This window comes from Chrysemys picta, chromosome 5 (assembly GCF_011386835.1).
Source record: "Chrysemys picta bellii isolate R12L10 chromosome 5, ASM1138683v2, whole genome shotgun sequence".
Lineage (NCBI taxonomy): Eukaryota > Metazoa > Chordata > Testudines > Emydidae > Chrysemys > Chrysemys picta.
This window is the reverse complement of record NC_088795.1, coordinates 110,980,810-111,002,335: the sequence shown is the minus strand read 5'-3', so window position 1 is coordinate 111,002,335 and position 21,526 is coordinate 110,980,810. Positions and strand designations below refer to the sequence as shown.

The 21,526-nt window shown below is 46.9% G+C and overlaps 1 protein-coding gene across 10 annotated transcripts in view; it reads left to right on the top strand.

Annotated features, from left to right (window-relative positions):
* Positions 1-21,526, top strand: part of SLIT2 (slit guidance ligand 2) — a 437,206-nt gene that overhangs the window by 330,973 nt on the left and 84,707 nt on the right. For all 10 annotated transcript variants that reach the window (XM_065598181.1, XM_065598179.1, XM_065598177.1 and 7 more), the window contains 3 exons: positions 3,217-3,291; positions 10,370-10,513; positions 12,277-12,420. In XM_065598181.1, the coding sequence (XP_065454253.1) occupies positions 3,217-3,291; positions 10,370-10,513; positions 12,277-12,420 (363 nt within the window). The remainder of the gene's footprint in view (positions 1-3,216; positions 3,292-10,369; positions 10,514-12,276; positions 12,421-21,526) is intronic.

Below are 21,526 nucleotides of genomic sequence, written 5' to 3'. Positions count from 1 at the left end.
CAACAAGGAGGATCCAGCACTTCATCCCGTCTTCCTTATCCTTCATACAGGAATATATGGAATAACCTACCAACTACCAAGAAACTCCAAAATAGAGAGAAAAATCTTAAAATCATTCCCTAACACGAAGATCTGACCTTGGTACCTAATAACAACTTCCTATTTATGTCTTTTATAAAGCACTTTGAGATCTAATGATGAAAAGCACTATGTCAGAGCTAGGCACCAGGTTGGTGATTCTAACATTGCTTCAACTAAGAGCACTGGCCCTTGATTTTGGAGGCCACCAATATTTTATCAAGATTCAATCAGCTTCTTCTTGAAGAAGTCTAGTTTACAATTATTTGACAAGCAGACTGAAAATCTAAGTTCTCTTTTCCATGTCAAGCAGCAGTTCCTGCTAACAGCTATTTCAATGTCAGATTTGCTCAAAGGAGCCTGGCAGAAAAATCCCTCTTGATGTCTGTGAACCCTTTCCTCTTCCCCTTTCCATGGTGACTATTTCCTGGTTATCCTAGAATATTCAGGCTTCCAGTGGGAGAGCTTACCTCATGAGCATCACTATATATATATATATATAGCTGAGGTTATAGCTACCACTTTAAGTGATAGCCAGAAGACAAGCATTGAGTTTATCAATTTGAAGTGCTGGTAGCACAGTCTTTTCAACAATTGATTGAAATCCTACATAAACTTTAATTGGGAAAGGGAACAACTGTTTTGGACAGATGTAGAATATTTTCCAACTAACCGGAAGCACATAGGACATGCATTTCAAGAGCCGCAAAGTGCCCACAAATTCAAATGAAGTAAATGAGCGATGGAAAATCTGGTGCATATTGACCAATGAGTGTGACTACACTGAGTAACCTTTAAAGTGACTTTTGATAGGATGGAACAGGGTTTTGGATTCTATCCCTTCTTTCTACATCAATAAACTTGTCTAGACGGTATTTGGTCCTGCCATGCGGGCAGGGGACTGGACTCGATGACCTCTCGAGGTCCCTTCCAGTCCTAGAATCTATGAATCTATGAATCTATGTCTACAAGCTAGAGCCAAGGAGAACTACAAGGCCTGTGTATCCCCGGGTCTGTCTCTTTTTGGGTTTACTGCAGCTGAGTCTCATCTGTATCACAAAGGATGCTCCAAAAAGTGCTTATTGTGTCCTAGAGAGACCCTTCCCTTTCTTTTTGGACCTGGGCCTCATCCCCACATTTCCCCTCACAGGCTTCTCCTGGTACTCGAATGGCTGGCATTAGAGAAGGCTTGTGTTGCAATGTTAGTCTGTTAACATGTAGGAAAGCAGCTCTTCCAGGAGGTTCTGCGTGTCCTCGATAAACAAGTTTATTGATGTAGAAAGAAGGGATAGAATCCAAAACCCTGTTCCATCCTATCAAAGGTTACTTTAAAGGTTACTCAGTGTAGTCACACTCATTGGTCAATATGCACCAGATTTTCCATCGCTCATTTACTTCATTTGAATTTGTGGGCACTTTGCGGCTCTTGAAATGCATGTCCTATGTGCTTCCGGTTGGTTGGAAAATATTCTACATCTGTCCAAAACAGTTGTTCCCTTTCCCAATTAAAGTTTATGTAGGATTTCAATCAATTGTTGAAAAGACTGTGCTACCAGCACTTCAAATTGATAAACTCAATGCTTGTCTTCTGGCTATCACTTAAAGTGGTAGCTATAACCTCAGCTAGAAGGGTGGGTGAACTAGCAGCTCTCTCGCCATTTTCCTTTTCTCACCTTCTTTCCCAACAAGATCACCCTGAGAAGTGTTTCCAAGTTTAAACCCACGCCAAATTCAGAGTTCCATAGTGATCCAGGCATTCATCTCCTCTGGTTTGGTCCTAGTCCCAAATCTCTAAACAAAAGATAATTAGACTCCATCCTTTAATGGGGTAAGGAGATTTAAACATTAGCACCCTAAAACTGAAGAGACTAAGATTCTGGATTTTTTTTTCTTTTAAAGAAGCCTAAGAAAGGAAAATGGCTTTTTGGTGTATTAGCTGTATGGATCAATGCATACCATATTGAAATATAAAAGTTGGCCCAAGTTAACAGCCTCTCAGGGTTCAGGCCTCACTCTGCTAAAGGGGCTTTGGTTTCTGGGCTAGAGAATCATTGTTTTAAGATTTTTCAAACAACCATCTGGTGCTCATTACCTACCTTCCCGAAGCACTACAGAGTAGCTTTTGGTGATTTCTCAGACACTGACAATAGATGGAATGATCTGAGGTCAGTGGTCTATGGCCGAACATGTTTACTCCAGCTAGCAATCATGGGCCTACCCTAGGGCTTAAGAACACTGCTATTTTGTAGAGCCCTTTATTCCTAGTCAATAGACTGGAAGCATAAAAGAATAATTTCATCCTTGTAAATGATATTTCTGTGAGAATCTCCAGATGTCTATCAGACTCCACCCAATATACTGTAATGAACACTGGACCAATTTTCAGTTGTTTGCATATACTTCTTAAAGATTTTTATTTACAAGTTGCTATTGGATCATCCCTGGAATATTTGTGATGTGTTGTCCCTGAGAGGAATAAAACTTCAACAGTGGAGCAGTCACCCCCATCTGCATGAAGGAGAGAGATGAGCAGCCCTTTAGTCCTGGACCATGAAAGTCTCTTGCAAAACAAAGTTTATAGATGTGACAAATGACACCTTCATGCGGTCATGAGACTGCTCCTGTTTGTTCCCTAAGTGAATATTGCCAGCAACTAGCTCTTTGTATGTTCTGCCAATTGCTCCCCCTCCCAGTAGCAAGAGGAGAGAGGGTAGCAACATAGTGGTATTGCCCTATCCCTGAAGCTAGATTAGGGTAGAAGGTATGCTAACATCAGAGTCCCTCAATGGACTTTTATGTTAGTTTATTATGCATTTTTATTTATCAGTAAAAAGAGAGAGGGTCTAAAGTAAAACATATTTTATATTTAATTAAAACGATTTTGTATTTATAATATTTACATTCTGTTCTTGATCCTGGAGCCCTGTGCATTCTTAACTCTAATTGAAATTAATGGCGGATTTGTGTACACAGGGACTACAGAATTAGAAATGGAAGCATATATTGAAATCTTATTTGAATACTGCAGATATTTTAATTAAGATATTATGAAAAAATTCATCTAATCTAGAAAATAGTCTGTCAAGCAATGTTGGTGCTGGAATAATTTTGTGACTGTATTTTTGCTGTTTTCTCCAGGAGACTAAATAACAATGAATTCACAGTGTTAGAGGCGACTGGGATCTTTAAGAAGCTTCCTCAGCTGCGTAAAATGTAAGTTTATCTTCACTGATATCTGTTCTGTACTTTTCTATAAACTTTATTAGTTAACATTTGAGAAATTCAGTGTATTCAATTCAGAAATCAAGAGGTGGACTGTAGCATGGGTTTGGCGTAATCAGTGAGTTAGATCAAAGTTGGCAGCTCTTTTCTACAGAGCTAGGCACAGTCAGTTGCAACTTCTCATGCTGTACAGCTTTGACACCTTTAGTTTAGTGTTCAGCCAGCCGGTCTGTTATTCAGCCAAAGCAGGGATCTAGCAACCTAAGCAGTTCAAAACCAGTTCCAGTAATCTTTTGTAACTTCCTCTCTTACTCCCTAGCCATGCTATTCTGCCTCTTTCAGCACATTCAGGATATGCCTTTGACTTTTTGCTTTATCAAACTATCATTAGGGAAAAATATCAAAACTAAATGATTGGGGAAATGGCTAGATAGCTCATCTGTGTGAATTAAAGTCCTCAATTCATATTCCAAGAGAATTTTAGATGTTCACCAGTTTCATAAGTCATTTCAAAAAAAGAACACCACCCCCCCCCCCCCCACACACACACACACACACTATGAAGTGTCTTTTGTTTATCCTTAGTGAAGGACAGAAATACTTGTCAGAGAGTAAAGAGGACATGTCACTTTCTTGTAGCTATATTTAGTGTTCGGTCTTTTTATTAAAGTTTCCTGCAAACATAAGTACCAAGGAAAGGGAATACAATCCTAGCAAATTCATGAAAAATGATCCATTGTTCATTTTTATATAAAGAAAGGAATAAAATGACTGCTATATGTGACGGTAAAAAAAGAGCCATCTAGATTAGCAGTGGCCAAAAATTATCTCAGTTTGAGGATTGTTCAGTAGCCTTATGTGAAATGTGTTGATATCCACAGTCCAGTTCCTAGTGGGAGGGTGTCCTCCACCCCACGAAAACCACCATCACTGGTGGTACTTATCAGTATTCATGTAGCATATTCAGAGAGACCAAAGATCAAATGCCATGTCTATTCTAACTACTCACTCACCCCTACTTTGTCACTCTAGGTCACAGTTGAGTCATTTAGGACAAGTCTACACTGTAGTTGAAGGTTTGATTGCAGCATGTGTATAAATACCCAAGCTAGCTTTAATCTAGCTAGTTTGAGTGCCAATATAAGCAAAGCCACAACAGCATGGACTTTGTACCCAGGGTGTCGGGAAGGCTGGTACAGCCTATGTTGGGGAGTCTGTGCTTCATGCTGTTAGTCCTCCACCTCGCTAGCTCGGGCATGTCTACAAGTACTGCAGTCATACCTCTACTGCAGTGTAGACATACCTGTTGTTAAGCCAATGTAGGGATGTTGGCACTGCTGTTTCCTCTGCTGTTCCTATCCTCTGGATAAATAGGTCTTCATTCTACAAGGCTGTCAATCTAGCCCTTTTCACAAGCACTACATTTCTTTAAAGAAATCAAATATGCAAAGTTAGCAAAAGTGATATCAGTGTCTCATACTCAAGAAAACATACATGAAAATATACATTAAATGATTTTATGTTTTTCATACTGTGAAGCGGAATGCAGCAAAGGATTCAGGTGATCTAAATTTAAATGTTGATTTCTAGGATCGAGTGTTTTGAGGCGACAAAACGGAGAATTTTAATCACTATCTTTATGTGGCTATCTAATTTAACCCAGAGTAGCTTTGAATTTGGGACCATTAAGAAGAGGCTAGAATAAAGAGAAAAATGTAGCATAAAGTTAGCATTGCTATTAATACTGTTCTGTAAGTTTCAAATACAAATCTCACATGTTAAAAAGTACTGCAGGTAACTGAATAAGGTGCAGATTAGTTAATTATGTTTAATAAAAAAAACCACCCGAATCTGCAATGTCAACCATGCAGGCAGAGGATCCCTGTGCCTGCGTGGAGCTTTGCATAAGCTCATGGGTTTGCCTGCACAGATGTAACTTGTAACCCTTACAAGTAATAACACAACTGATTGATCATACAATGTTTATTATTAATAATCAATCACAGGTTCTTTACCAAAATGGGCTACCCATTTCCTAAGAAATCCCCTTTCTCTCTGGGATTGAAATGATTGGCAGTGTAAAGTGGTATAGATTAAATTATAACTTACAATTAAACCAAATAACTATGTTACCTATAAACATTACTGTGATGGGGCACTCATCTCTCAGCAATGCCTCCTGTTGGCTGGGTGTGGCGCTGCAATCTTTTCTGCTCCTGGCACCCACTATAGGTTGTTGACCTTGCTAGGCAGCTCGTCAGTGGCTCAACTCTCCGGCCAAGTCACACACAGCCAATATGCATGAATGAATCCTTTCCTGGGTAACAAAGGTCCAACAAGGACTATGCTGTGCCTTTGTTAGTGTCTTCAGTCCTGTCTCTGGGCTCAATTCTCAGTCCCTTCTGGGCTAACTTTTAAGTCCTTCCCTGTCCCCTTCTCTGTTATAAAGTACTGCCTCCAGGGCTTTCTCTCTGGAGACTCTATCTTCACCAGTTCTCCCTGCCCCAGCTCTCCAGCCAGGTCCTCTCTCAAGTTCAATCCCTTTCTGGTGGGTAACCAAGAATTCACCAGATGGTCTGTCTGCCCTTTCCAGGGTCTTCAGTCCCATCCCTGAACCCTTTAAATTCCAGCCCTTTGTTTGGGCTTCTAAACAAGCCTTACCCCTTCTTGGGGCTTGGGCCACTTCCCCAGTGGCCAGTGGGGGAACCTGGGCCCACCCACTACTCTGGGTCCCAACACAGGGACCCTATGAACAGCAGTCACACAATACTCCCTTCAACTCGGTTAGCTGCTAGTATTTTCCCTGGGCTTCTTCCTTTTCACCCATTACTGAATCTCTTTCCTTTCACCCATTACCTTAGGGTTACAGTTCTCAGGTCCTCTCTCTCCTTGCAGAAAGCAAAATGCTGCCAAAATTCAATTTCTGGTTCTCTCTCAGGCTCCTGGGGCCAGAAAAGAGCACCCTTCCTTGCCACTCAGGTCCCAGACAGTAACTGACCTGCTCAGGCCCTGTAGCTCTTTTTTTCTGAGCCTTCTGGGCTCTGATTGGCTGCTTCTATGCAGCCTCTCTAAGCAGGCCTAGAGGACCCCCACTTTCACTGCTCCTTTCCTGGGGCAGGATGTGGTAGGACCACAAGGTCTCCCATCAGGGGGCCTCAAAAGTCCTGGTACAACCATCACAGCATAAACTTATCCAACCAAACCGCCTGTGTAACCAATAGTGTCATGGTAATAAACACATTTAATATTTACACTATAAAAGATGATGAAGAAGAAAAATAGATGAAAATTAGCAAATAGAGAACCTCAGAAGGCCACAGATCCAGTTGACACCAGTTCAGAGCCCAAGAGAACCCGAGAAAAGAAAACTAGGCAAGGTGCCTTCTACCCCACATTATCTAGATGTCATGGATACATACCCATATTTGTTCTGATACCCCAGTTATCAGAAGGGCAATGCCTGTGCCTATTCCATCTGTAAAAACAACAAGGAGTCTGGTGGCACCTAAAGGCTAACAGATTTATTTGGGCATAAGCTTTTGTGGGTAAAAACCTCACTTCTTCAGATGCATAGAGTGAAAGTTACAGATGCAGGCATTATATACTGACACATGGAGAAAAGGGAGTTACTTCGCAAGTGGAGAACCAGTGTTGACAGGGCCAATTCAATCAGGGTGGATGTAGTCCTCTCCCAATAATAGATGAGGAGGTGTCAATTCCAGGAGAGGAAACTCTGCTTCTGTAATGAGCCAGCCACTCCCAGTCCCTATTCAAGCCCAGATTAATGGTGTTAAATTTGCTGTTTCTCTTTGAAGTCTGTTTCTGAAGTTTTTTTGTCCAATGATAGTGACTTTTAAATCTGTAATAGAATGACCAGGGAGATTGAAGTGTTCACTTACTGGCTTTTGTATGTTACCATTCCTGATGTCCGATTTGTGTCCATTTATTCTTTTGTGGAGGGACTGTCCGGTTTGGCCAATGTACATGGCAGAGGGGCATTGCTGGCATATGATGGCATATATAACATTAGTAGATGTGCAGGTGAATGAGCCCTTGATGGTGTGGCTGATGTGGCTGGGTCCTCTGATGGTGTCACCAGAGTAGATATGGGGACAGAGTAGGCAATGAGGTTTGCTACAGGGATTGGTTCCTGGGTTGGTGTTTCTGTGGTGTGGTGTGTAGTTGCTGGTGAATATTTGCTTCAGGTTGGGGGGTTGTCTGTAAGCGAGGACTGGCCTGCTTCCCAAGGTCTGTGAGAGTGAGGGATCATTTTCCAGGATAGGCTGTAGATCGTGGATAATGCGCTGGAGAGGTATTTGCTGGGGGCTGTATGTGATGGCCAGTGGTGTTCTGTTATTATCCTTGTTGGGCCTGTCCTGTAGTCGGTGATTTCTGGGTACCCGTCTTGCTCTGTCAGTCTGTTTCCTCACTTCCCCAGGTGGGTATTGTAGTTTTAAGAATGTTTGATAAAGATCTTGTAGGTGTTTGTCTCTGTCTAAGGGGTTGGAGCAAATTCGGTTCTATTTTAGGGCTTGGCTGTAGACAATGGATCGTGTGATGTGTCTTGGATGGAAGCTGGAGGCATGCAGGTACGTATAGCGGTCAGTAGGTTTCCGGTATAGGATGGTGTTTATGTGACCATCACTTATTTGCACTGTAGTGTCCAGGAAGTGGATTTCTTGTGTGGACTGGTCCAGGCTGAGGTTGATGGTGGGGTGGAAATTGTTGAAGTCCAAGTGGAATTCTTCAAGGGCCTCCTTTCCGTGGGTCCATATGATGAAGATGTCATAAATGTAGCGCAAGTAGAGGAGGGGCACTAGGGGACGAGAGCTGAGGAAGTATTGTTTTAAGTCAGCCATAAAAATGTTGGCATACTGTGGGGCCATGCGGGTACCCATAGCAGTGCCACTGACTTGAAGGTATAAGTTGTCCCCAAATCTGAAGTGGTTGTGGGTGAGGACAAAGTTACAAAGCTCAGCCACCAGGCGTGCTGTGGTCTCGTCAGGAATACTGTTCCTGACAACTTGTAGTCCATCCTCATGTGGAATATTGGTGTAAAGTGCTTCTACATCCATGGTGGCCAGGATGGTGTTTTCAGGAAAAACACCAATGCATTGTAGTTTCCTCAGGAAGTCGGTGGTGTCTTGAAGATAGCTGGGAGTGCTGGTAGCTTAGGGTCTGAGGAGAGAGTCCAAATAGCCAGATAATCCTGCAGTAAGAGTGCCAATGCCTGAGATGATGGGGCGTCCAGGTTTCCGGGTTTATGGATCTTGGATAGCAAATAGAATACCCCAGGTCAGGGTTCTGGGGGTGTGTGCATGTAGATTTGTTCCCGTACTGTAGCTGGGAATTTCTTGAGCAGATGGTGTAGTTTTTTTGGTATTCCTCAGTGGGATCAGAGGATAGTGGCCTGTAGAATGTGGTCTTGGAGAGTTGCCTGGCAGCCTCCTGTTCATAATACAACCTGTTCATTATGACTACAGCACCTCCTTTGTCAGCCCCTTTGATGATAATGTCAGAGTTGTTTCTGAGGCTGTGGATGGCATTGCATTCTGTACGGCTGAGGTTATGGGACAAGTGCTGTTGTTTGTCCACAATTTCAGGCTGTGAACATCTGCAGAAGCACTCTATGTAGAGGTCCAGTCTGTCATTTCGACCATCAGGAGGAGTCCACGCAGAGTTCTTCTTCTTGTAGTGTTGGTAGGAGGGTTCCTGTGGGTCAGTGCACTGTTGACCGGAGACTCAAGGAATATTTTCAATGTCCCAATGCCCCTCTGTACATTGGCCAAACCGGACAATCCCTCCACAAAAGAATAAATGGACACAAATCGGACATCAGGAATGGTAACATACAAAAGCCAGTAAGTGAACACTTCAATCTCCCTGGTCATTCTATTAGATTTAAAAGTCACTATCATTGGACAAAAAAACTTCAAATCATCTCCTTCATCAAGGGCAAGGTATATTTGAAACTAATATTATGCAAGAACTGAGTAGTCAAAACTCAGCTGAAGCAACAACCTTAGGTTTTACATTTGTCAGATACTGACACATATTCATTCTGGCATGACTATGTATTTTAGATGTAATTAATAATTAATATGTTTTCTTAAATTGAATAAATAAAAGCGATGTTCCCAAAACCATCAACTTATGTTTGTTTTTCTTCCAAATATCATAAATACCAGCAAGTAAAAGAAATAAGACTTTAGCATCACTACATTGTATATGTTGTTTTGATCATGTAAAAAGTCATTACTGTATTATAACGTCACACTGTGCATAAATACATATTTGGTGTTGTTTAAACTAAAATTTAAGTAAAATATGAATATGGCTATTTGAAGAACACAAAATAAAGTATTACAGATGTATCACTAAAATCTTTAAAGCAATGTGTAAATATTGAAATTAGATACTTTTTCAAAATACAAAGCCACTTCTACTCATTTTGAGTCTAATTTCAACACTTTGACAAAAAAAACTGTTCTCCACAAGAGGTAGAGACATAAACCATACCTCTTGTTGGTTTAAAAATTAGTAATAGTATAGTATAGATCATGAATATTTTGTTTAATTGTCATCATTTGTGCTACTTATTTACTTTTTGTATCTCTCAACTTAGAAACTGAAACTAGTTAGTTTCAGTTTTGTTTCTCAAGCACCAACATTACATTGTTGATTGGATTCAAAACACTGCAAGGAATGAAAACATTAAAACACTATGTATTTTAATTAAGTATCTTTAGAAATTTTGATGAAAACCTTTTCTTGTATTATGCAGGCACTGGTAGCAACCCTGAGATTCTTTCAGTAGGAGATAAAAACCCAACTTCCTTTGAAAATCCCAGTCTCTATTGTTAAGGTTGTACTGAAATTTGCTTTGCAGGATTAAAATCTCTGTATTGGATATTTTACTCTTTGAATTTATTCTCCAGTTTTATATAGTAACTACTTAAAGTAACCTAAAGCTATGGTAGTCTGCAGTGTTTCTTTAACAGTTAATTAGCCTAAGACGCTAAAAAAAGTCTTTTTTTTTCTTTAATTCTTTTTCATGAATGTAAAATAGAAATCTGAGCAATAACAAGATCACAGATATTGAAGAAGGAGCATTTGAAGGAGCATCTGGTGTGAATGAACTGTTGCTCACCAGTAACCGTTTGGAGACTATTCGACACAAGATGTTTAAAGGCCTAGAAAGTCTCAAAACATTGTAAGTCTACTAACTGGGTGTCTTTCTTCCCGCTCGGTGCCTGATCTCTTAGACTCGAAGTAAATTCCTATGGTTTTTGTAACCTTCATTTTGAAGAAAAAACTATGGGATATGGAAGCATATCCTAGCTCTTACTTCCATTTTACACCAGGCTTTTCCACTCAGTGTGAATTCATTAACTTTGGGCCTGATCTAGTTGAAATTCATTTCTGTGTCTACTTGTCTACAAAAACTGTACATGCCTACTGAACTATGCAGCAGCTGAGGCTGCTCCTGGTTCTGTGAGCAGATGGAAATAACCATCTCCTCTGTAGCCATGGAAATTATACATTCTGCACTGCCACATCCTTAGAATAGAATTTTTGATTCTGTCCATGCTAATTGTTGTTGGGAATTACACCAGAGAAAGGAGATAGATTCAGTGGATGCTGAAATGTGGGATGAGGGTGTTTCCTGAACGATTCAATGTCAGTTAGCCAAAGATGATGATTCAATGGGCTCTAGCTTCAAGTTATTATTACGTCCTTACCTAGTCTTCTCTGCTCCCTGGGTAACTCCTCAACTCCGCCACAGAACTGTGTTTTTGTTCTGGGGCTTCTCTTGCATGCTAAACTTTCTAATCAACGGCTCAGCCCTCTGCAGAGCCCACAGCTGCAGTCTTCTGGGCTATGCAGCAAAGAAGGATGCAGATTTTTGGATACATTGTACCTAGGATTTTAAATTTTAAATAAATTAGCTTTATTTTTATTTCAAACTCTTGACACTGCTAGTTGCTGTTCTTATGAATCTAGGTAGGAAAAATAATTCTAGGGTTTAATGACAGGCACAAAAAGAGCAAAACTTGAAACTGCATTGATCCTATAATATTACTTAGAGAAATCTTTTTTTAGGAAGGTTGTTTTTGTTTTTAAGATTCTAAAATTTCTACTTGTTGTTAGAACAGTGGTGCCCAAACTTTTCCTCTTGCACTCCCCTTACTAGTAATGGAATTTGTCTCTCCATCACCCCTGGGCCATGGAGCCAGGGCTGGGGCAAGGAGCAGGACCAGAGTAGAGCTGAAGGCAGAGTGGAGCTGGGTGGCACTCCCTCTCTTCCCTCACCCATGGGGTTTCCCAGGCTCCTCTGTGCCTCCTGGATGTTACTCCATACCCCCCTAGGGGGAATACCCCACAGTTTTGGGACCACTGTGTCAGATTCACACTGGTTTCTGTTAATTGAGATTTGTTGAGCAAGTTAAGAGTGCTTTCTGCAATTTAGTTTACATATGTTAATGAACAGAAATATGGACTATGAAATGCCATCAGAATATATAAAAATTGTAACAAATAACTATGTAAATGTTTAATTTGTAGAAGCAGTTGTCTTATAGCAAAGAGAAAGCTGTCCCAGTTCTCAACTGGTATCTTCACATGAGTTGTAAAGTTACTGAAATATTCACATAGCTAAAACACTAAAATTATAGTGAGTTTTCATTATAATAAATGGTGTCTTCAAAAATATGCCTCAGTTTAGTTTTTCTGTTGCTCTGCAGTAATACTATATATATATATATATGATCTAATTATACTTCATTTTTTGTAATATTTAACTATATTGAATACCAAAATGGTTAATGTGCAAGAAAATCTTCATACGTTAGATGTAGTATATGATTAAATTTAATAAATGGTATCTAAGCGTAATAAAACATAGAAAGATGTTTAGATAAAATGGTTCTATTGGACCTTCCCTAAAGTAATAAATGTTAATCCTTTCTTTTTCAGAATGCTAAGGAGCAATCGCATAAGCTGTATAGGCAATGATAGTTTCACAGGACTGAGTTCTGTCCGTTTGCTCTCCTTATATGACAACCAAATTACTACAGTTGCTCCAGGTGCCTTTGATACTCTCCATTCACTCTCTACATTGTAAGTTACATTATATTTTTAGATTATCCAGGACTTGAAGTCACTCACGTGTTTATGACATTTGCATTTATATTTTCTCTGCATAATCTTGCAGTGTACATTAATATTCCACTAAAGAAAAATACAACAGTCAGAGTTACAGAAAATCTGTGTCCTGGGCCATCTTGAAGCACATATTCAAATGTAAATACAGGCATTGTCCTTAAACACTTAGGGTATGTCTACACTATGAGAGTAGTTCGATTTTACTTAAAGCGAATTTTTGTGGAACCGATATTACAAAGTTGAATGTGTGTATCCACACTAAGGACAGTAATTTGACTTTGTGAGTCCACACTAACGGGGCAAGCGTCGACATTGGAAGCGGTGCACTGTGGGCAGCTATCCCACAGTTCCCACAGTCCCCGCTGCCCATTGGAATTCTGGGTCGAGCCCCCAATGCCTGCTGGGGCAAAAAATGTGTCAAGGGTGGTTTTGGGTAACTGTCGTCATTCAACCCTCACTCCCGCCCTCCCTCTATGAAAGCGCCGGCGGGCAATCAGTTCACACACTTTTCTGGTGATTGACAGCGCGGACGCCACAGCACTGCGAGCATGGAGCCCGCTGCGATCATCGCTGCAGTTATGGCCGTTGTCAACACCTCGCACCTTATCATCCACCTTTTTCAGAGGCAGATGCTGAGAAATTGGGCGAGGAGACTACGGCAGCGCGGTGAGGACATTAAGTCTGAGAGGGGCACAGACCTCTCACAAAGCACGGGACTCTGCGCTGTGAACATCATGGTGGCAATGGGTCATGTTGATGCTGTGGAATGGCGATTCTGGGCCCAAGAAACAAGCACGGACTGGTGGGACCGCATAGTGCTGCAGGTCTGGGATGAATCACAGTGGCTGCGAAACTTTAGGATGTGTAAGGGAACTTTCCTGGAACTTTGTGAGTTGCTGTCCCCTGCCCTGAAGCACAAGGACACCCAGATGCAAGCAGCCCTGACTGTCCAGAAGCGAGTGGCCATAGCCTTTTGGAAGCTTGCAACGCCAGATAGCTACTGGTCAGTCATGAATCACTTTGGAGTGGGCAAATCTACCGTGGGGGTTGCTGTGATGCAAGTAGCCAACGCAATCGTTGAGCTACTGCTCTCAAAGGTAGTGACCCTGGGAAACGTGCAGGTGATCATAGATGGCTTCGCTGCAATGGGATTCCCAAACTGCGGTGGGGCTATAGATGGAACTCACATCCCTATCCTGGGACCGGACCACCAGGCCAGCCAGTACATAAACCAAAAGGGCTACTTTTCAATGGTGTTGCAAGCACTGGTGGACCATAGGGGACGTTTTACCAACATCAACGTCGGACGGCCAGGCAAGGTTCATGATGCTCGCGTTTTCAGGAACTCTGGTCTGTTTAGATGGCTGCAGGAAGGTATTTACTTCCCGGACCACAAAATAACTGTTGGGGATGTGGAGGTGCCTATAGTGATCCTCAGGAACCCAGCCTACCCGCTAATGCCATGGCTCATGAAGCCCTATACAGGTGCCCTGGACAGTGAAAAAGAACTTTTCAACTACCGGCTGAGCAAGTGCAGAATGGTGGTGGAGTGTGCTTTTGGACGTCTGAAGGGGAGATGGAGAAGCTTACTGACTCGCTCTGATCTCAGCGAAACCAATATCCCCATTGTTATTGCAGCTTGCTGTGTGCTCCACAATCTCTGTGAGAGCAAGGGGGAGACATTTATGGCGGGGTGGGAGGTTGAGGCAAATTGCCTGGCTGCTGATTACGCCCAGCCAGACAGCCGGGCAATTAGAAGAGCCCAGCGGGACACGCTGTGCATCCGGGAAGCTTTGAAAGCTAGGTTCCAGAGTGAGCAGGATAACCTGTGACTATTAAGTTTGTTTAAACAGAAGCTGAACCTGCCCCCGTTTCTTTACCCAGTTAATGTTGACTATCCTCTCCAGTTACCAACCTCCTTCCCCCCTTCCAACACACCTTTAAAAATAAAATAAATGAAACTTTGTTCATTAACACTGTTTTCTTTATTAAGGATTTTGTGGTAAAGTGTTGAAACTGGGACGCAGACTGTGGTGGGGAGCGGGTGTAGTGATGGAAAGGATGCTTCTAAACTCGAGGAATGACAGGCTCCTGCTCCTAGAGCGGTCCACAGTGGTGGACTGGTTGTTTCAACGGAGCCTGCCACCCCTCCTTTTCGGGACTTTGTGGGGGGGGGCTATGTGACTTTGTGGCGGGGGAGGGCGGTTACAGATCTGTCATCCAGGCTAAGGACCGCTGCATAAAATCTGTAACCGCCCTCCCCCGCCACAAACTCACATAGCCCCTCCCCACAGAACATGAAAACCACCTCCCAGACTGACCAGGGTGCCTAGTGACTGCAATGTGTGTGTGACCTTCTGCTGAACCTGCCCCCGTGTCTGTACCCTGGTAAAGGTGACTGTCCTCTCCAATTACCAACCCCCTTGCCCCCCTTAAAACACACTCTCCTCTAAAAGAACATGACGGAAACAGTAATTAACAGAAACGTATTTTTTATTAACAACTACACAGGGGGATGAAACTGGGACGGGGGCTTGGCTGAGGTGCTTTTGGAGTGAAGGAAAGGACTTATCAAATCTTTGGGAATGAGAGCCTTCTGCTACTTGAGTAGTCTGCAGGGGTGGAGTGACTGTTTTCACGGCCCCTGACGCCCCTCCTTCTTGGGACTTTCGGTGAGGGGGGGATGGGACTTTGTGGTGGGGGAGGGCAGTTAGAGATAGAATGCAGTGGGGCTCTGTCCTCCTGCCTCCGGTCCTGCAGAACATCTACAAGGCGCCGGAGCGTGTCCGTTTGCTCCCTCATTAGTCCAAGCAGCGTTTGAGTCACCTGCTGATCTTCCTGCCGCCACCTGTCCTCCCGTTCGCTGTGTGATCGCTGGTATTGCGACATGTTCTCCCTCCACTGGGTCTGCTGTGCCGCCTTGGCTCGGGAGCAGCCCATAAGTTCTGAGAACATCTCGTCCCGTGTCCTTTTCTTTTGTCGCCTGATCTGCGCCAGCCTCTGGGAGGGGGATGCCGGGGTAGCTTGGGAGACACTCGCAGCTGTGGGATGGGAAAAAGGGAGTGAATTCCTCACAAAGACACAGTTTTGCGAATAATGAAAATAGTCTTTCTTCTTCGAGTGCTTGCTCATATCCATTCCATTAGGTGTGCGCGCGCCGCGTGCACGATCGTCGGAAAATTTTCTACCCTAGCAACACCGGCGGGTCGGCTGTGGAGCCCCCTAGAGTGGCGCCTTCATGGCGCTGAATATATACCCCAGCCGACCCGGCGCCCCCTCAGTTCCTTCTTACCGCCCCTGACGGTCGTTGGAACTGTGGAGCGCGGCGTAGCTGTTCTCCACTCTCCCTAGCTTATTTAGTCACAGTTATAGTTATAGTTCTAGTTGTTTATAGTTAAATAGTTGGTTTTTCACTTGTCACTAGTTGTTATATAGTTCAAGGGGATTAAGGGGGTTGTCTCCCCCTTTTTCCCCCGGCCGCGTGGCCAGGCTCATGCCCAAGGCTCCCGGCTTCAAGCAGTGCGCCTCCTGCGCTAAGCCTATGCCAACGAGCGACCCGCACGACTCCTGTCTGAAGTGCCTGGGAGAGTCCCATCAAACAGATAAGTGCAAGATCTGTAAGGCCTTCAGACCAAGGACCAAGAAGGAGCGGGACTTTCGGCTCCGGCAACTCCTTATGGAGGTGGCACTTACCCCGGACGCTCCATCAGCGCGTCAGGCCCCGGCACCTGGCACCTCGGTGCGCAGTGCCCCGGCGGCACCGACTATTCCGACCACGCGAGTGGCGTCGGACAAGCCCCCACGGCACCGGACCTCGTCGGCACCGCAAGCACAGCAAGTGCCTCGGCGCCGGTCATTATCCCCGGGGCATAAAAAAGCCCATAAGACGGGGACCTCCGTGCCGAAGACGCCGGCTCCCCCAGTGCCGAGGGTAGAGCCGCGTCCACCTGTGGAGCACCGGAAACAGGTGCCTCCAGCACCGTCGACTCCGGCTCCGAGGCCGTTGAGTCCGGTGCAGATAGGGTCTCCACCGAGACCGGCGGTGATACAGTGCCTCCCGTCGACCCCAGAGACCTTTGAGACGGCAAGAGACTTGATCGCTCTCACGGAGCCGGCACCGCCCCAGCCACCGGCACCACCGGCACCGTTGACTCGTCCGGTCCAGTCTAGGGGTAAACCTGCCTTGATGCGCCCTCCATCGCAAGGGCTGGAACCACGACACCGGTCCAGGTCCCGAAGCAGGTCCCCACGCCGCTCGCAGTCCCGGCTCCGGATATCACCTCGGCACCGGTCGTACTCGCGGCCAAGATCTTCGTCGCGGCACCGCTCTACGTCTCGGCACCGCTGTGATCGTCGGCACCGATCAACATCGAGACGTAGTTCTCGGCACCGCTACGATCGACGCTCGACGTCGAGAGGCCGCTCCCGGCACCGGGCCTACTCCAGATCATCCTCGAGGTCCAGATCCGACTCCCGGCACCGGCGAGGTCATCGGCACCGGTCGCGGTCCCGGCACCGATCGCCGGCACCGCGTGGAGATAGAACATCTCCGGACCGGCACCGTGCGGCACCGCAGCCCACGGGATTCGTCTCGGCGCACTCGGCACCGCCATGGCCATCGAGATCGGTGTCCCGCTCCTCTGAGGACTTATCGAGATCGGCATACCCCCCTCAGGGGCAAGCCGAGGAGCAGGACATAGGCCATTGGCAGGAGGTAGCAGAGGACCCTGCTCATGGCCCATCTCACTGGTCGTTCTGGACCCCGTGGGCGTACCATCAGGCCCAAGGGGCTCCAATGGCTTCGACCTCTCGCTCGGGCCACTCCGTTAGAAGGGCCCCAGAGTCCACCATCTCTCGGCCTCCGCCAGGGGGCATGGAGGCTTCCGTGTCCGCACCACCTGACGTCCTGGACCCAAGCGCAGGTGATGCTCCGGCCCAGGAGCAGGGAGACCAGGACCCTCCCTTGGATCCTTTACCACCGGAGGCATCTTCCTCTTCCTCTCCGGATGAGGCAGTGGCGGGCACATCGTGCACAGGTCCACCCCCAATAGATCTTCGGGCTCACCAGGACCTCCTACGTAGGGTGGCCTGTAATATGGACCTGCAGGCGGAGGAGATAGTGGAGGTGCAGGACCCCATCGTCAATATCCTCGCGGCGGATACCCCATCGAGAGTGGCGTTACCCCTGATCCGCACGATCCAGGCGAACGCAAATACGATATGGCAAACTCCTGCCTCTATCCCACCCACAGCGAGAGGGGTGGAAAGAAAGTACTTTGTCCCCTCCAAAGACTACGAGTACTTGTATACCCATCCCCAGCCGTGTTCACTGGTGGTGGCATCAGTGAATGCAAGGGAGCGCCACGGTCAACAGGCCGCAGCGCCCAAATCGAAGGAGGCTAAGCGCCTCGATTTGTTTGGCCGTAAAGTTTATTCAGCCGGAGGGCTGCAACTTAGAGCGGCTAACCAGCAGGCGCTCCTGAGCCGCTACAACTTTAACTCCTGGAACTCTATGGGGAAGTTCAAGGAGTTGGTTCCCCAAGAGTCCAGGGAGGAGTTTGGGGCCTTGGTAGAGGAGGGTAAGAAGGTGGCTCGGACCTCCTTACAGGCCTCCTTGGACATAGCGGACTCGGCTGCGAGAACCCTGGCTTCGGGCATCGCCATGCGAAGAACCTCCTGGCTCCAAGTTTCGGGTTTGCCCCCTGAATTGCAACAAACCCTGCAGGATTTGCCCTTTGAAGGACAGGGGTTGTTTTCAGAGAAGACGGACTCTCGCCTGCAGAGCCTCAAGGACTCCAGGACAATCATGCGTTCCCTGGGGATGCATGTTGCGGGCCCTCAGCGCAGGCCATTTAGGCCTCAGCCTCAGCGCTTCTACCCCCCCCCACCTCGTCAGAGACAGGACTCGGCCCGGAGGCACGGGCGAGGTGGTAGACGAAGGTGGACCGGCCCTCAACCCGGTCAGAACCAAGGGCCACCAAGACCACCCGCAGGCCCCAGGCAGAACTTTTGAAGGTGCGGTCGAGGACGGCGCCCCAGTCATCCCCCAGGATCCAGCCCCCTCCTTTCGGGATCGCCTCTCCCACTTCCACCGTGTTTGGTCCCTTATAACTTCGGACCGTTGGGTCCTTCGCACGGTGGAGAGGGGATACGCTATCCAGTTTTCTTCAATCCCCCCCTCCTCCCCCCCTTCCCCGTCCCTCTTCAGGGACCCTTCTCACGAGCAACTTCTTATACAGGAGGTTTCCACGCTCCTTGCTATGGGGGCCATAGAGGAGGTTCCAGTAGAGTTAAGGGGCAGGGGATTTTATTCCCGTTACTTCCTGATCCCCAAGTCCAAAGGAGGTCTACGACCCATCTTGGACTTGCGCGGACTCAACAAATTCGTAGTAAAGTTGAAGTTCCGCATGGTCTCTCTGGGGGCCATTATCCCTTCCCTCGATCCTGGAGACTGGTCCGCCGCCCTCGACATGAAAGACGCATACTTTCATATCGCAATTTACCCGCCTCACAGACGCTTCCTGCGATTCGGGGTAAGCAAGATGCACTACCAATTTGCAGTCCTTCCCTTCGGCCTATCCTCGGCCCCAAGAGTGTTCACGAAATGTATGGCTGTCGTGGCAGCGTACCTTCGTCAGCAAGGGATACAGGTGTTCCCGTACCTAGACGACTGGCTGGTACGCGTTCGCACCAGAGAGCAAGTTCGAGCGCACGTCCACATAATAGTGCACACATTCAACGAGTTGGGCATCCTACTCAACAAGGACAAATCCACTCTAGAACCTACCCAGAGAATAGAATTCATCGGCGCAGTCCTAGACTCCAGACGTGCACAAGCCATCCTGCCAGACAACCGCTTTGGCACCATCACGAGCCTCATTCAAGGGCTCAAGGCCTTCCCAACTACCACGGTGAGGTCGTGCCTTACCCTGCTGGGTCACATGGCTTCCTGCACGTACATAACCAGGCATGCCAGACTTCGGCTTCGCCCACTCCAGACCTGGGTGTCGTCAATATACCGCCCACATCGGGACAGCCTGAACATGGTGGTCACGGTCCTGAACTCGGTCCTGACCTCCCTCACCTGGTGGCTAGATCACAATGTGGTCTGCGAGGGGATGCCATTTCACGCCCCACAACCCTCTCTGCACCTGGTCACAGACGCTTCATCTCTGGGTTGGGGCGCCCATCTCAACGAACACCATACCCAGGGCCTGTGGACTGCACCCCAGCTAGCCCTGTACATCAATGTTCGGGAACTGATGGCGGTGCGCCTGGCGTGCCAGGCATTTCTCAATCTCCTACGTGGCCGCTGTGTGTTAGTTCTCATCGACAACACCACGGCCATGTTTTACATCAACAAGCAAGGAGGAGCACGTTCGTCAATTCTATGCCAAGAGGCCATTCGCCTGTGGGACTTCTGCATCGCCCACTCAATCCATCTCACGGCATCGTTCCTCCCTGGAGTCCAGAACACTTTAGCGGACCGACTCAGCAGGTCCTTTCAAACGCACGAGTGGTCTATCCGTCCGGACATCATACATTCCGTTTTCCAGAAGTGGGGGTTTCCCCAGATAGACCTGTTTGCATCTCGAGACAACAGGAAGTGCCACGTGTTCTGCTCCCTGCAAGGTCGAGCTCCGGGCTCCCTCTCGGATGCGTTTCTCCTTCCCTGGAAAGACCACCTGTTTTATGCCTTCCCTCCGTTTCCTCTGGTCCACAAGGTACTGCTCAAATTGCGCAGAGACCAGGCACAGGTAATTCTGGTCGCCCCAGCGTGGCCGAGACAACATTGGTACACCACACTGTTGGAACTCTCGGTTCAGACACCGATCCCGCTTCCATTATGTCCGGATCTCATCTCTCAGGACCACGGCCGCCTGCGTCACCCCGACCTGCAATCACTCCACCTCACGGCGTGGCTGCTCCATGGTTCACCCAGGCAGAGCAACAATGCTCGCACTCTGTCCAACAGATTCTGCTGAGCAGTAAGAAGCCCTCAACACGGACCACATACTTGGCCAAGTGGAAGCGGTTCTCCTGTTGGTGCGAACAACAAACCACGTCCCCGTTACAGGCACCTATTCCTCTCATTTTGGAATATCTCCTCTCCCTAAAACAGCAGGGGTTGGCGAGATCTTCAATTAGAGTTCACCTGGCCGCTATATCGGCCTTTCACCCAGGGGAACTCGCGTCCTCGGTATTCTCTAACCCGATGGTTGTTAGATTCCTCAAGGGCTTAGACCGGATGTACCCACAACAACGTCAGCCCGTTCCGACGTGGGACCTCAACCTGGTTCTCTCCAAGCTCACAGGTCCTCCATTCGAGCCACTGGCCACCTGTTCACTTTTGTACCTATCCTGGAAGACAGCCTTCCTCGTAGCCATCACCTCAGCAAGGCGCGTTTCTGAACTCAGGGCGCTTACATCCGAGCCCCCTTACACAGTTTTCCATAAGGATAAAGTGCAGCTTCGTCCACATCCTGCCTTTCTCCCTAAGGTGGTTTCTCCTTTTCATATCAACCAGGATATATTTCTCCCGGTCTTTCATCCTAAACCACATGCTACTCGCCAGGATCAACGTTTGCATTCTCTGGACGTACGCAGGGCCCTGGCTTTCTATATTGACCGCACAAGGCACTTTAGAAAGACGACGCAACTCTTCGTTGCAGTGGCCGACCGAATGAAAGGCTCACCGGTCTCCTCACAACGCCTATCCTCTTGGATTACGTCTTGCATCCGGACTTGCTATGACCTGGCAGGTGTCTCAGCACCGCACCTCACCGCTCACTCCACGAGGGCCCAAGCTTCCTCGACTGCTTTCCTGGCGCAAGTTCCGATCCAGGACATTTGTAGAGCGGCGGTTTGGTCATCAGTCCACACGTTTACAGCTCACTATGCACTAGTGCAGCAGTCCAGGGACGATGCTGCCTTCGGATCAGCGGTTTTGCACACAGCAATGTCTCACTCCGACCCCACCACCTAAGTTGGGCTTGGGAGTCACCTAATGGAATGGATATGAGCAAGCACTCGAAGAAGAAAAGACGGTTACTCACCGTTG